Source organism: Sporisorium graminicola, chromosome SGRAM_1, assembly GCF_005498985.1.
Source record: "Sporisorium graminicola strain CBS 10092 chromosome SGRAM_1, whole genome shotgun sequence".
Classification (NCBI taxonomy): domain Eukaryota; kingdom Fungi; phylum Basidiomycota; class Ustilaginomycetes; order Ustilaginales; family Ustilaginaceae; genus Sporisorium; species Sporisorium graminicola.
In genome coordinates, this window is record NC_043719.1 from 2,951,361 (window position 1) to 2,966,176 (window position 14,816).

At 58.4% G+C, this 14,816-nt stretch overlaps 3 protein-coding genes across 3 annotated transcripts; 2 read left to right on the forward strand and 1 right to left on the reverse strand.

Annotated features, from left to right (window-relative positions):
- Positions 1 to 71: 71 nt before the first annotated feature.
- EX895_001034 (uncharacterized protein) lies at positions 72 to 2,645 on the reverse strand (the record flags this gene model as incomplete). The annotated part of the gene is made up of 1 exon (XM_029881634.1): positions 72 to 2,645. The coding sequence occupies one exon, from the start codon at positions 2,643 to 2,645 to the stop codon at positions 72 to 74; it is 2,574 nt and encodes an 857-aa protein (XP_029743020.1).
- Positions 2,646 to 6,062: 3,417 nt separating this feature from the next.
- EX895_001035 (uncharacterized protein) lies at positions 6,063 to 8,240 on the forward strand (the record flags this gene model as incomplete). Its single annotated transcript, XM_029881635.1, has 1 exon — positions 6,063 to 8,240. One exon carries the CDS (start codon positions 6,063 to 6,065, stop codon positions 8,238 to 8,240), a length of 2,178 nt encoding a protein of 725 aa, XP_029743021.1.
- Positions 8,241 to 8,957: 717 nt separating this feature from the next.
- Positions 8,958 to 14,729, forward strand: EX895_001036 (uncharacterized protein; the record flags this gene model as incomplete). Its single annotated transcript, XM_029881636.1, has 1 exon — positions 8,958 to 14,729. The coding sequence occupies one exon, from the start codon at positions 8,958 to 8,960 to the stop codon at positions 14,727 to 14,729; it is 5,772 nt and encodes a 1,923-aa protein (XP_029743022.1).
- Positions 14,730 to 14,816: the final 87 nt, after the last annotated feature.

Genomic DNA, 14,816 nt, shown 5'->3' on the forward strand with positions numbered 1-14,816 from the left:
CAAGTCTGAGCAAAATCCCGAATGCGCAGTGGTGGAGCAAGATGAGGCAATGTCTGTACGAATCCAAGTGACTACCAGGGCACATCTTCGAGCTCGAGTTCTGAGGAGGCGAGCTGATTAGAAAACGAGAAGCCTCCGCACGACCCGCTTGGTGCTGCTGCTTCCTCAACTGCTACTGTGTCCGGAGCATCAGCGGCAGCGACGCCACCGGTCTCGGCGGCCTGCTTGAGCTTTTCCCACCAGCTCGGCCCGGCGTTTGCCTTCCTCATCTTGGGCGCGGGCGCGGGAGCAGTGCGACGCAGCAGCGCGCAAGTAGCACGACGCGCTTCCTCTGCCTGCTCGACTTGCTCGAGAGCTGTCTGCAAGAGCTCGCGATCGAAGCGGTCGAGGCGGTCGCAGAAGAGTTCGAACACGTTGAATCCGGCACCGTCGCATTCTTCCTCGTCGTCGTCCGCGACCGTGCTGGCGCTCGGGGTGAGGGCAGAAGAGGCGCAGGCAATGGAGGCAGCCTGTCGACCCGGGGCAAGCGATACGGGCACAGAAGCATCTGCTGTGCTGCCACTGTTGTCGTGCACCTGCTGGCTGCGTTTGAACCCAGACAGCTGATCCGACTTGTTTTTCATAAAGTCGAGGACAATGCCGAGTTCGGCGGGGGAGACAAAATTCTGCGTCAAAGCGACCGACTCTTCGAGGTTGATGACGAGGTGCCACCACCCGCTCGGGACGTAGAGCACCTCTCCCTCCTCGCAGACACCTTCGACCAGCAGACGGTCTTCAGGGCGGGCTGCTTCGGGTCCATATAGTCGACGCGTTTCCTGAGCAAACTCAAGCAGCCATTCGGCGATGCTGAGGGGTGCCGTTACTTCGGCCTCGTCTTCGCTGACGTAGACGCCCGGTGGGGTGACGTGAGGGGGAAGCATCATCCACGCTTTACGGCCGTTCAAGACAGCGTTCCAAGCCGAAGTACCGTTGGGGTCCTTGTGCCAGCCACTACCGCTGCGGGCGGGCCCAGCGATGATCCATCGGTGATCGGGGCGCAGCAGTCCAAGAAGCGAGAAGAGATCCGATCGCACTGCAGACATGTCGCACTGCGAAGTGGCATCAGCCGGCGTGTTGGAGATCTGCTGGAAGAACTTGGGCACTCGCCATTCGAGCGATGCGTGCGGATCATCAGCAAACGACGCATCGAACAGGTAGAAGGGCGACTCGTCTGGTACAGCATACGGATCAAAGGTCGAATCGCCATCGTCTGTGTTGGCGGAGAAGAGGCGAGGACCCACACGTGAGATGGTGTAAGGGGTGTCAATCAGCGGCAAGGCTGACACGTCCCGTGGTCCAAACTCTTCAGACGGAGTACTGCTGCTTGATGCGGTGTTGGACGAAGATTGCAAGCGTTCAGCTGCGCCTCCGGCCTCGGCCTCGGCTTCTTCATCTATACGCTGCCACGTCTGTTCTTGGAGATGCTGCATGCCTCTGGCGTAGCTGAAATACGAAGGCAGGCGCGAACGTACAGCCTCGCACTGGAAGAAGCGCTCCGGCCATCGTTGCGCCAGCTTGTCGAGCGACCATTCGCGGCAAGGCCAATCCTCGGAAGGCATGGCGTTTTGAACGATAGCGGGCTTGTTGGCGTAGGCGAACTTTTCCTTGAAGGTGGCGAGCGAGCCCGGTTCGGCCAGGTCGATCTTTGTGATGGCACTGTAGACGCGGCACGCTGGTGCAACAAGATGCTCGAGTGGCGCCATGGCCAGACGGAAGGGGTGGTAGAGCGTGTCGGAAAAGATGTAAGGCGACTGAATACGCGGAGCAGGTGGGTCGAGAAACGCAAAGTGAGCACCATCGAGCAAGTCTTTGGTCTTTTCGTCTGAAACGGCGCGTTCCACATTACAGTGCCAGACGAAAGTGCGCTTCCAGCTTCCGCACCAGCGCCTCATCTTGCCATGAAAGCTGAGCAAGAAAGCCTCGCGCCAGATCGAGTTGGTGGCGTTGATGAAGGTATAGAGGCCGTGGCTGACAGCCTCGAGCTTGACGAGCGTGGCAGGATCGTCGGCGAAAGTGGAAAGGAAGCTGAGTAGGAAATCATCTTCGAACCGGGCAAACAGGCCAAGCGAGGAAGAGCGATCGTTGCGGTCCGAGAGGAAAGCGTTGCCAAGTGGTTTGATGCCAAGTGGGTGAGGCACCTGTGTATGACGCGAGCTGGATCGAGACTGAACTCGAGCGTACGAAGAGGAGGCTTCAGCGGATCCGATGCGGGCTCGCTTGGCACTCCTGCAGGCATCACGGCCAGAACCTGAGCCACCGCTGCTGCTTCCAGCTTCGTCGGGCGTAGTGGAGGGTTCGGTTGAAGGCAACGAGGAGGTGCCGTCCGTGTTGGAGCCCGAGTCGGAATCGGTGGCAAGGCGCTTGAGTGCAGCTGGATTGGGAGAAAGCGAGGCAAACCTGCGGTTGGTTTCCTCCACGTCGATCGTCATTAGAGCATCGATACTGTCATCATGAGCAGTGTCGATGGTCAGATGTGACGGTGCGTCAGCACCGACAGACGGCATGTCTGCATCGGTAAGAGGCGAAGCAGCTGGCTGAGCGGCGGACTGGGCATCAGCGGTCCTTTCGACCTCATCAGCCTCCGAAGCATACAGTTTGATTTGCATTGTGTTCGAGTCGAGTTGAAGAGGTAAGGATGGAGTCCAGACAGACGTGACGACGCGACGGAGAAGTCGTGTCTCGTATCGATCGGTCAGCTAAAACACCGAGATACACACAGAGTCGAATCAAGAGCTACGAAGAGCTTCGAGACATTCGAAGTGTTGAGGACGGCGCTGCAAAGGTTGTAGCGCGCAAAGGGGGCCAGACGCTTTGGAGCAGAGCGGAAGCCAACAGGGCAAAAAAGGCAAGCAAGAAAGCGGCACCGAAACACCGACTAGGGTATCGGCAAAGCGTCACCGACGATGACAGCCAAGACGTTGCACAGGATAGGGCGAGGTAAAGAAGAGAGTTGCGTCGGATCGACCAGTCGATGCTTAGAAGGCCCGCTTCGCGTGGGGAAGGAGATCGAGAGACGAAGGTGTCGAAGGTGACGGCGCTGGCGGTGGTGGTGATTGTAGGAGATCGTTGACGGCCAAAGGGGGGAAGAGAAGAGCGCTAGGGTTGCGGCGGTGATGTGACTTGCGTTGCGGGCAGGGACGTGTACAGTCGAGTCGACCAAGAAAGGTGGTGGGCAACAACAAGGACTGTTGAGCCTTCGGCCAACGACACACGAGAGACGAGGCGCCGCGCTTGAGCTTGACCGCCACCGGGCCCAGTCTCAGCTCGGGCGGCAGCAGGGGCAGCGGCGGCGGCGGGTTCTGTTCACGCGGACAGGTGCTGCGACAGACACGGTCTATCCGACGGGCTTCCAGACTTGGAATCGCCTGCAAAAAGGGAGAAAGCATTGATTTGCATTTTCAAGATCACTGAAAATGCAGCGCAATTTTTCTTCAATTCGAGCCAAAAAGCTCAAGAGTGGTTCGAAGCATTTTCGAAGCGCGCGCGCCTTGAGAGCTTCGCCGCGAAAGACCGAAAAATCGAACCGCAATTTTGAGCTGGAGCCTGAACCTCGAGCCCAGACTTTTTACTATCTTGCCCCTTGCCGAACAAGTCAGTCGCTTTTGGCATGGTCTTTGAACTGGATCGGTTGTGTCCAGCCTTGCATACACAGCGAGCTGTGGCAACGTACATCACATAGCCTCGCTTGTCCCGCTGGAATTCGAGACAGTGTCTTGACAGCCGCTCCCGAACGTCCAAGGAGAGGCGATGAGATATCTCGAGTGGCTCGCCAGCTGTACGATCGAGAGCAACTTTGGCGTTCCGGGAAAGAGTCGCAAAAACTCAAAAAGCTACAGCGCCACTTGCTGCAAACCATCGAGGGCTGGCATTTGTCGCTGTCTCGCCTTGAGCCCGGTCGTCAGCAATGAATGGTGTTGGCTCCGAACTGTGTGCCCCAGCCTCGCGTCGATCGAGTGACAGAGACGTGGTGTTCAAGAGCAACGGTCCTTGCCGCATCTGCAGCTATACACTGCGTTGTGCTACAAGGGTCGAGCATCCCACTCAGGGTGCAGGCCAGGGTTGTCTGACTGGCACGCATGAGCCCGCATGCACGACCGTGCCGAGCAAAGCTCTAAGTCCGTGTGGCAGCCGCCTCTTCGCATCGCCATTTGTTTGTCTCGATCCCAAGACCACCATGTGCCGACGATGGCAGCATAGCCGAGGCAAATCTTTGAGTCTAAGCGCAACAGCGACCCCGGCCCTTGTCAGCTAGTCTCAAGCAGAGAAACGCGGGTCTTGCTTGTATAGCTGCAGGGAGGTGGGAACGACGTGCGGGTGCCGATCTCGAAAGATCAAATTCTGGACCCTGACCGAACCTCCTCTTTCCGCTAGACCCAACCCAGCGGGAACCCCGCTCTCCCTGCAGCGCGCTTTGGCCGGTGACAAGCCAACCGGACGCCGTCGCCCCTGTCACCGCCAACAGAGCATTTTGAGCCGCGCTTGCTTCGCCATTGTTACCGTTTGGTGCAATGAGACCATTCGGTTTGTCGCACACCGGCTTTGCTGCTCTGCAGGAAATTGCTCTGGCTCAGAGCAGCGGTCCGACCCGATTCTGCTTTGAACATCAGGAAAACCATCCCTCCGCCAGCCATTTTCTCAGAGGTCAATGTCGAATTTGGTCATCAAGCCGCCACTCGGAAGGTGTCAATCTACAGCACACTCAGCGACCACTGGCAGAATAGTGCGCTTCAGCGCAGCATCCTTTGAAGGAGGGAGGGACAGCGCGCAGGCCATTGGGGCTTCATCCTAGATTCGACGGAAGACGACGACGTTGCTGTTCAATGCACATCCAACAGATTCGCTTGATCGAGACGATCGGGTATCCCACCGAGTCCGATTCCAGATCGGATCACGGTCGAGAGGCAGAGGCTGCAGCATCTCTGCCGCATGCACTCTGGAGAACGTGCACCCTTCGCTTAGCCTAGCGTTTTTGCCAAAAAAACACCGACGGCCAACTTTCGGCGACAAATGCTCAGTTGGACAGCTCTTCATGACCACGCACAGTACTGTAGGTGTAGTGCAGTGTGAAGCGGCGGTCCAGCAAGCCGACGTTGCCCCAGGTCTGGCGTGCTCGGGATAAAAGCTAAGATCTGCTATCTTTCCAAGCATCGGATCGCATTCATTTGTGATTCGTGTCTGAAGTGACAACCCTTCACAGTCGGCAGCACGGCCGACATAGCTTTGGTTCCTCGAGCGCGCTGTCTTGGGATGACGGACTGAACGAGTCTAAAGCAAAGGTGCGGGTGGACGGATGCACGCGATCCGCGAGCACGTTCTTGCTTTCATTGGCCGATATTCCTCTGAGAGTCCGTTCATGGAACTGTTCCGCCCGTGGTGGACGGCGATACTTCGACACATGGCAAGCGTTGCCTCTGTCAAACACTCCTCGCATCTACGGTGCGGAACGAGCTCTAAATGCCGTCGCGCTATACGTCGAGCAAAAGAGCCCTCGGATTGCTAACCGATGCCTCGCCGGGTCTCACCCTTGACGTTCCGATGGGCTTTCTTCTGCCGCTGAGCATGCCCACGAGGCCGTCTCGAAATTCTGACAACGCTTGCCTGTCATCCAATGATTTTGCTCCTCAGCATGTGCTTTCACGATATGCTAAGCAGCGGGTGATCCTGGTAGGCCTGCTCCGAGCGCTTCCGCGATTGTCTTTACATATATGTCGCGGGCCCTTCCACAGCAATCGCCGTTCTGACGTCCCATTGTTGCCATCGTTGCCCCCACCATCCATCCAACCACCGAGCTAAGATCCCTCCCGCGTCCGGCCTCATCTTGACTTGCCAAGCTTCGCTGATCTTTCCAACACTGCTCCACCAAACTAGCTGGGCCCCTCTGCTTTGATCAGCACCTCGTCGTCCAAAGTGCCGTCGTCCGCACCACGAAATCGTCTTCAACTTTGGCACGCTAGGGGCATGTCTACAAGTACAGCGTGTCCCAGCTAGCCGTCAATCTACGAGCCAATTGACGCTGTTCCGACATGCCGTTCGGTTCTTCCATGGATGCATGGGCATCCTACTACGACTACCAAAGTGACGAGATTGAAGGCGAGGATACCGTCGGATCAGCACGCGCATCCTCCGAGCTCGATCGCTCCGAGCCTCAGTTTCGACATGGCCACCTGAGCGCCTTCCGTTTGGAATCGCTTCCACCCTCAGCATTGCCGACAGAGCCTCAGTACAATCCAGCACGCGTTGCCATCCAAGACGATACCAAACAGCACAAATTGCAACACGGTTTCGGCACAGACGCGCCGTATCAGCATCAAGAGAGCGGCATCGCGGTGCTCACTGCTGACAACTTGCGATCGTTCCAGCAATCCTCTCCCGACAGCAAAGCCAACACCAACCTCCGCATTGATGTCCGGCCGGACGAGCGCACCAGCACACCACGAAGAGAAGATCAGTTCAGCTACAATGCTACACCACCACTCGCTCTGGTGGAGCGAAAGATGGCGAGAACCTGGATTGGCCTCACATGGGGTGAGATTAAGTTGCTCGCATTGGCGGGAGCTGGCTTTGCCATGGATGCATACGACCTGTTCATCATCAACATGACCGTGCCTGTTTTGCTCTTGGCCTACTATCCTCTCGGCACTCACAGCATCGATTGGGGCTTGTCTGGCGGAGTACTGAAAGCATCAGCAAGCATGGGCAATGTGATCGGCCAACTCCTCTTTGGCTTTCTCGGAGATTTTTGGGGGCGTTCCGTGTTGTACGGAAAGGAACTCATGCTCGCCATGCTCGCGATCATTCTCATGATTTCAGCGCCGGACTACATTCACGGAAAGGGAGTCACTATCTGGATTGCCGTATTCCGCTTTGTCATGGGCATTGGCATCGGAGGCGACTATCCGCTCTCGGCAACGGCGGTAGCGGATCGATCGAGTACCAAGACACGAGGCTTGCTGCTTTCGCTCATCTTTAGCAATCAAGGATGGGGAGCGCTGTGTGCTGCACTAGCTGCACTGGCTGTCATAGGAGGCTACAAGTCTTCCATCACTTCTGGCGACTTGTCCAAGCTCAGTGGAGCATGGCGTATCCTTCTGGGCCTCCCGCTGGCTCCCGGCTTCGTGGTACTTTACTTCCGTCTGACGCTGGTCGAGTCGGCACGGTTCGTTCAAGCGCGGTATCTCCAAGATCACGACGACTTGGTCACGCACGCTTCTGCTGCTGGAATGCGCGTCTTCCCGGACAAAGCGACCAAGGGGGTTTCCAGCATGTACACGAGCACCGAGATAGTCAAGCGAGCCAACAAGGGACGCAAGACATCCGAGACGCTCTCCTCGCTTTCATCTCCTCTTAGCTTCAGCGCGGACGCTCGGTACAAGCCTTTTTCAGATGGAGCACCTGGTCGTCGGCCCAGCTCGCGGGGCAAGCAGCTGCCCTCGCCTCGAGACTTGCGCGATGCCATGCGAAAAGCCGCGGCTCAAAGCAGTGGATTCGCTTTTCGTTCGATCGGCGTACCGCGCAACGACTTCTGGGAGTACTTCAGCGAGTGGCAGCATCTTCGCGTGCTCATCGGCACGTCACTGTCTTGGTTCTTGGTCGACATCACGTTTTATGGCATCAACCTCAACCAGTCGGCCATCTTTGCGTTGATCGGATACACACAGGGCGGCCCATGGCATCAGATCTACAAGCAGGCGCTAGGCAACCTCATCGTGGTGCTTGCTGGGTTTCTGCCAGGTTACTTCCTCACTGTCGGACTTGTCGAGGTCGTCGGACGCAAGAAGATCCAGCTGTTCGGGTTTGCAGCCAATGCGGTGCTCTTCTTGGTGCTGGCTCTGACCTACAACCATATCATCCACCAGGCCGCCTCTTTCTTTGTTGTGTTCGTGCTGCTGCAGCTTAGCTTCAACGCCGGGAGTAACACCACCACCTTCATTGTGCCAGCAGAAGTGTTCCCGACAAGGGTCCGAGCCACATCTCACGGCTTCTGTGCGGCGATGGGTAAGCTGGGCAGCATCGTCTCGTCTCTTGGATTCAGCGTTCTGGCCAACGACAAGAGCGTCGGCCACACAGGCATCTTTTGGATCTTCTTCGGTGTCAGTCTGCTTGGTCTTGCCGTCACTGTGTTTTTGGTGCCGGAGACGAAAGGTTATGATGCGGATGCCGTGGATCGGCAGGAGCTACTGGAACGATCAAGGATGGCTTGAGTCCGTGGCGGCAGTTACCCCGAAGAACATTTTCCGGGAGTACTTTTGGCTGAGAATCCCCCCTCCCCCCTCCCCCCTCTCCTTGTACTTTACTTTGGTCACCCGTGATATAGAGATACTTCTCTGCTTGTCGGAGACATACACAGATGACGACAGTGCGATGGACGAAGACGGTGGCAGCCAGATGAAACGACAGCCAGCCAGCCCTTCTTGCCGATCTTACATTCTTGGAACGGGCGAAGAAAAACGGTCTCAGCTGGCGTGACCACGCGCTCGAAGTCGGATTTTTTCATTTCATTTCGCTTCCTTTCGTAAGAATGAAGGAGCTCAGCGCAACATCGCAAATCAGAAAGTCACGCTCGGACCCGTTCTGGTGGTGTTTCTGCTTCCTGCCCGCATCCGCAAGTAATCACATCTGCGCTTGCCAAAAGACCCTTCCCTTCCGCTTCTCCTTCTTCTCCACCGCCACCAACGACCAATTCGACCAACACGCAGCACCTTTTGACGTCAGGGTCAAGTGACCGTCATTCGGTGGTTGCGTTTCGGGTCTTGGTGACAAGCAGCAAGCCTCGTTTTAGCTTCCGAAGTCAGACGACACTCGCTCGCTGAGCGTCGCAGCTGCTATCATCTACCTTTCTTGAACAATATCATCGTCACTGGGACGCTCACGCCTTCCGCGTGGATGAGTGTTCAGCTCGCATAGCTACCCCGCACAGCATGGCTCACCTTGCTGCGCACTTTGAGCCGCCCGAGGCGCGCAGGTCCGCCTCCACCTCTTCACCAGCGCCTCATCCCTACATGGTCGATCCCAACGGGCGCGCCTCCTCCTCTTCTCGCTCGTCTCAGCATCACTATCAGCAAGAGCAACAACATGCCTTTCCGCAGATGTCGGACTCAGATAACCTGATTCGCAGCAACGGATCCTTGCACAACACACCCTCTACACTAGAGGCCGACCTGGACCCTCAGCAGCTCACCACCGAAGCCGAAGACGAGGACGATGCCTCGACAGCTAGCGGAAGACGTCATGGTGCACTTTTGGTCGAGGATGTCAATGAGTGGATGCTCCAACACTCCTTCTTCCACTGGGGACTCAAACGCCATATCACCCACGGCAATCCGAAACCCAGAGACGAACGAGACCTTCCAGATTGGCGCATGCGCGAGCGCTTACGAACCGTCACCGCTGCTCTCGTCATGTGTCTCAACATCGGTGTCGACCCTCCGGACGTCTCCAAGACCAATCCGTGCTCCAAGCTCATCTGTTGGATGGATCCCAGCTCGCTCGAAGTCTCCAAAGCGCTGCCCGCCATCGGCCGCAACCTGCAAGCCCAATTCGAAACGCTCAGCACAAAGACCCGCTACAAGCAGTACCTTGATCCTGTCGTAGAAGAAACGCGCCGCTTTTGCACCACTCTGCGAAGGGCAGCAAAGGACGAGCGTGTGCTCTTCTACTACAACGGCTACGGCGTGCCCAAACCGACGCCAGGCGGTGAGATTTGGGTCTTCAACAAGGCTTACACGCAGTACATTCCCGTTACGCTCTATGACCTTCTCACATGGTTGGGCAGCCCATGCATCTTTGTGTGGGACGCCAGCTCCGCCGGCAACGTTGTGGTCAACTTCAAGCGTTTACAAGAGAGGAAGGCAGAAGAGGAGTCTACGCGCTCGAATCGAGACAGAGAGGGCCACAACCGCTCAGCTGATCGCGAGCGCACCAAACAGAGTGCGGATACCTTCAGCTCGGCAAAGAAGACGGGCGCCCAATCGTCTTCAAGCGAAGAGCCTCACTTCCCACTGCGAGAGTCGATCCACCTCGCGGCCTGCGGTCCCGACGAAGTGCTCCCCATGAACCCCGATCTCCCAGCTGATCTCTTCACTTGCTGCCTCACTTCTCCCATCGAGATCTCGCTGCGCTGGTTTGTGCTGCAAAACCCCTTGCCCTCCAAGCTCAATGTCGACATGGTCATGAACATCCCCGGCCGCCTGCAGGACCGAAGGACACCACTCGGCGAACTCAATTGGATCTTCACCGCCATCACCGACACCATCGCATGGACCGTCTTGCCACGCACCATCTTCCGCCGACTCTTCCGCGACGATCTCATGGTAGCTGCGCTCCTTCGCAACTTTTTACTCGCGGAACGCATCATGCGCTTCTACCACTGTACGCCTATGAGCCATCCCAAACTTCCGCCCACACACAACCATCCGCTCTGGGACAGCTGGGACCTCGCCGTGGACCAATGCCTTGCTCAGCTACCTACACTACTCGCCAAGGAACGTGCCCAGGCAGAAGCAGCTGAAGGTGGCCCGCCCGTTCCTCCGCACCTCGCATCGTTCGAGTACCGTCACAGCACTTTCTTTAGCGAGCAGCTCAAAGCTTTCGAAGTCTGGCTTCAGCAAGGCGGTGTCAGTCGCAAGGGCAGGCGACGCCGGGTCAACGCTGCCATCACGCCGCATGGCAATCCTTCCGCTGGGCTATCATCGGCAGCGACCGGCGCCGATCCAGAAGCGTTCGACGACGATGGAGACGCCAGCCCGGTACGCGAACCGCCCGACCAACTTCCCATCGTCCTGCAGGTGTTGCTCTCGCAAGCGCACCGTCTGCGCGCTCTCATTTTGCTCAGCCAATTCCTCGACCTGGGTCCGTGGGCGGTCAACATGGCGCTCAGCATCGGCATCTTCCCTTACGTGCTCAAGCTTCTGCAGAGTCCCGCTGCCGATCTCAAGCCCGTGCTCATCTACATCTGGGCGCGCATTCTTGCTGTGGACCGCAGCTGCCAAAACGATCTATTGCGAGACAATGGCTTCATCTACTTTGCCGGTGTGCTCAGCCCTTTCCAGAACACCAATGTCGGCCAAAATGCTGGCGCCAATGGGCCGTCGATCCCCATCCCCAACGTCTCAGAGCATCAAGCCATGTGCGCGTTCATTCTTGCCGTTTTCTGCCAAGACTTCCCCGCGGGTCAGGCAGCGTGTCTCGAGACCGACGTCATGCACTCGTGCCTCGAGCATCTGGAAGACGACGACTTTTTACTGCGTCAGTGGAGTGCGCTCTGCCTGGCTCAGCTGTGGGACGACAACGAAGCGGGCAAGGCGCGTGCCATTTCGCTCGATGCGCATGGAAAGCTTTGTTGCATGCTCGGGGATGTTTCGCCCGAGGTGCGTGCTGCCGTCCTTCACGCTCTCGGCACTCTGCTTGGTGCGAGTGGGTCCAGCCAGGACCAAGTCGACGTAGTCTCGCACGCCACTGGCGAGCCAGTGCCTGTCTCGAGCAGCGCCAGCAGTCGTTCTGCTTCGTCGCGGCGTTTCTGCCCCGGCACTGGCGCTGCAACGGGTTTGCCACCAGCCAAACAACGAAGTCTTGAGATCGGTATTGCCATTGCCTTGCTCACGACCAAGGGCGACTGCAGTCCGCTTGTCCGAAAGGAGCTCGTCATCGCCCTCAGCCCGGTGGTCGCAGAGTACAAGGGCTTCTTTGTCCTGGCCGCTTACCTATACTACTCGAGAGAAGGCAACCTGCGCAACGCATCGTCGCAGCAGCAGCAGCAACAACAGCAGGAGCAAAAGTCCGCGACATCCCGTGCCAAATCTACGCAATCGTCTGCGGGCCAGGACAGGAGAGCATCGCTTGCATCCCTCGGTCGAGGCAGGTCCAGCACCAATATCTCCGGGCCATCGCCTAGCGCGCTTGCCAACGAAGAGGCACTACTCGCCCGTCTGGCGTCCAAGCTCCTGATCGAGGAAGAAATTGAAGAGGAAGACATTGCCAACATTCCCGCGTTCACCACCATATTCGTAGCGCTCCTCGATCTCAGTGTCGACTCGAACCCGGAGGTTGCCAATCTGGCATGCACCGTGGTCGACTTTGTCATTGCGCTACTGATCGAGAGCGACGTGTTCGGCGCCGGGGAGAGCGTGCTACGAGGCTTTGGCGCAGGAGAGACGATCTCGCGGTTCACCACGCCGACCAGCACTGATGCTACCTCGGAAGGCTACTTCCCGCTGACTCCCCGCTCCACAGGGACAACGCCGGGCTCCATTGACGAGATGTCAACGTCGCAGATCGCAGCGATGAACGGAGCCCACGTACCGCCCTCTGGCTTTGGCACGGGTGGCTCTGGCCCCGCTCGACCGGGTCAGGTCGTGCGGTCGCAGTCGCATGCAGTGCCCAAACGCACCTCGACCCTCGCGCAAGCGGTCAAGACGCTGGCCACGCTAGGCTACTCGCGACCCGCTTCGCCTGTCGGATCCGACCACGACAGCTCGGGCCGACCTCTGTACGGAGAAGCAGGGCCATCGGGTATTCCTCCGCCCGGTCCAGCCGTTCTGGCACCACGTCGTAGTCCAGCTACCAAAGCAGCCGCAGCTCAGTACAACTCTCCTTACCTCTCGAAAGGCGGCGCAGGCGAGGCAACAACTATTTCGCAGGAAGCGGCTTCGGCCCTGTCGTTGCCCTCGTCACCGCTCAACTCTTCGACCAAGCTCGGCAATCGCTCGCAGAGTACCGAGAGCTTATCCCACTCCAACGGCAGAGCTGATCGCAGAAAGCTGCCGGGAAGCACCAGCAGCTTTGGACATGCCGAGCAGTACGTCAATGGCAACAGCAACGGCAACGGCGGCGTGCATGACACCAGTACTGACCACGTGACCAGCGCTGGACACGACCAGCAACGCTTCTACGGAGATGAACTGGATAGCGATCCACATGTTGCTGTTGAGGACCATATCAAGGTCGGAGACGCTCTTGCGGGGCTCATTGCTATGGACATGTATCGCTTCCGCTCGCGCTTCACGGGCAGTGCCGACGGATCGTCGCAAAACACACCGGCCTCGTCTCCGGCCGTGAGCCGCGCAAACCGATGGGGATTCGTTCCCACTCCGGGCAGCAGCGGCGTCAGCACACCTTCGGGCTCCGTGGGGTCCGGTGGCGCCAACAACGAACTCCGAGAGACGCTGCCGCTCAAGAGTCGGCTTTTTGCATGGTGCAGCGAATACTACATCGAACCGCAGATGAAGCAGGCCGAGAGCGAAGAGCCAGGCAGTATCAAGTACAACGTGCAGCACTGGAAGAAGCAGCGCAACAGCCGTCTCACGGAGCACTCCCTCGAGATCGCCGACGCCGCTGCACAGTCTGCGTGGTCGGAACACGGTGGCTATATTCGCAACGGTGCGGTCCCGTATCTGATGCTGTTCCACCAGTACGAGAACCACCTCGTGACGGCGAGTGAGCAGGGCACGGTGGCGGTATGGGATTGGGAGGAGAAGCGTCTGCTCAGTCGATTCGCTAATGGCAATCCAGCCCGGACGAACATCACGTCTGCGCTGTTCATCAATGAGGACAGCGAGGCGATGCTGCTTGTCGGCTCAGCCGAGGGCAACGTGCGCATCTACAGGCACTACGACTCGCCGGCGCATACAGCTGGCTTCCGCGGTCCCGAGCTGGCGTCGAGTTTCCAGGCTCTTCCGGACCTGGTGAGGAGCAAGCGGCCCAGCGGTCTCATTGTCGACTGGTTGCAAGGGTCGGGGCATCTGCTTGCGGGAGGCGATAGCCGAGTGATCCGGGTTTGGGACGCTCATCGCGAGCTGTGTGTGGTCGACATCCCGACTCGTGCCTCGAGCTGCGTGACGTCGATCTCGTCCGAGTCCGACTTTGGACATCTGTTTGTCGCTGGATTCGGCGACGGCACGGTGGGCGTGTACGACCGACGCAACCCGCCCGAAGCAAGCTTGGTGCGATTGTGGGAAGAGCACCAGACTTGGGTGCAGAACGTGCATCTGCAGAAGCGCGGGTCTCGTGAGCTCGTCACGGCCAGCGTCGACGGAGAGGTGCGTTTGTGGGACATGCGTGTCCGATCGTCGATCGCCAAGCTGAGTCTGGGCGGCAAATTGGGTGGCAAGCTGTCGTGCATGGCGGTGCACGAGCGGATCCCGCTGTTTGCGGCGAGTTCGGCGCCGAAACCATTTCGGCCGACGGCTTCGGCTCAGACGGTGCTGCTGACGCATCTCGAGACGTTGTCGACACTGGGCAAGCCGTTTGTGCGCAACTTTGCACCGATGGGCTCTACGCAGCATTTGGGGAACAGCACCTTGCTGTACCCGCCGGAAGCGGTGAATTCGGGTGTGCACCACCATCATCATCATTTTCACCACGAGCACCATCACCAGTATCACCATCATTCCGGCGGTACCGGAATGGGAGGCGGTGCGATCCTGTCGCAGCACTCGGCGACGGGATTCGGCCCCAACGGCGGCGGCAGTGCAGGGGCGGGAGGAGCAGGTGGGGCGGGTATGGCAGGCGCCAACGCACTACACCTCAACCTCACCAACCCGCTGCACACGCTGTTGCCCCCAGCGACCGAGACCCCTCCGTCGAGCTTCACCCCGGCCGTCGGAAGTATGGCGTTCCACCCGCACCTGCCCATCCTGGCGTTCGGTGGGCCGGACACGCTGATCGAGCTGAGGGAGTGGCCGGACAGCAGTTGAAGTGGGTGATGATGAAATGAAACAACAGCTTTGATGTGATGAACAGCGGTTGTGTGTGCGTGACGGTGAGAGAGAGCTCGACCAGAG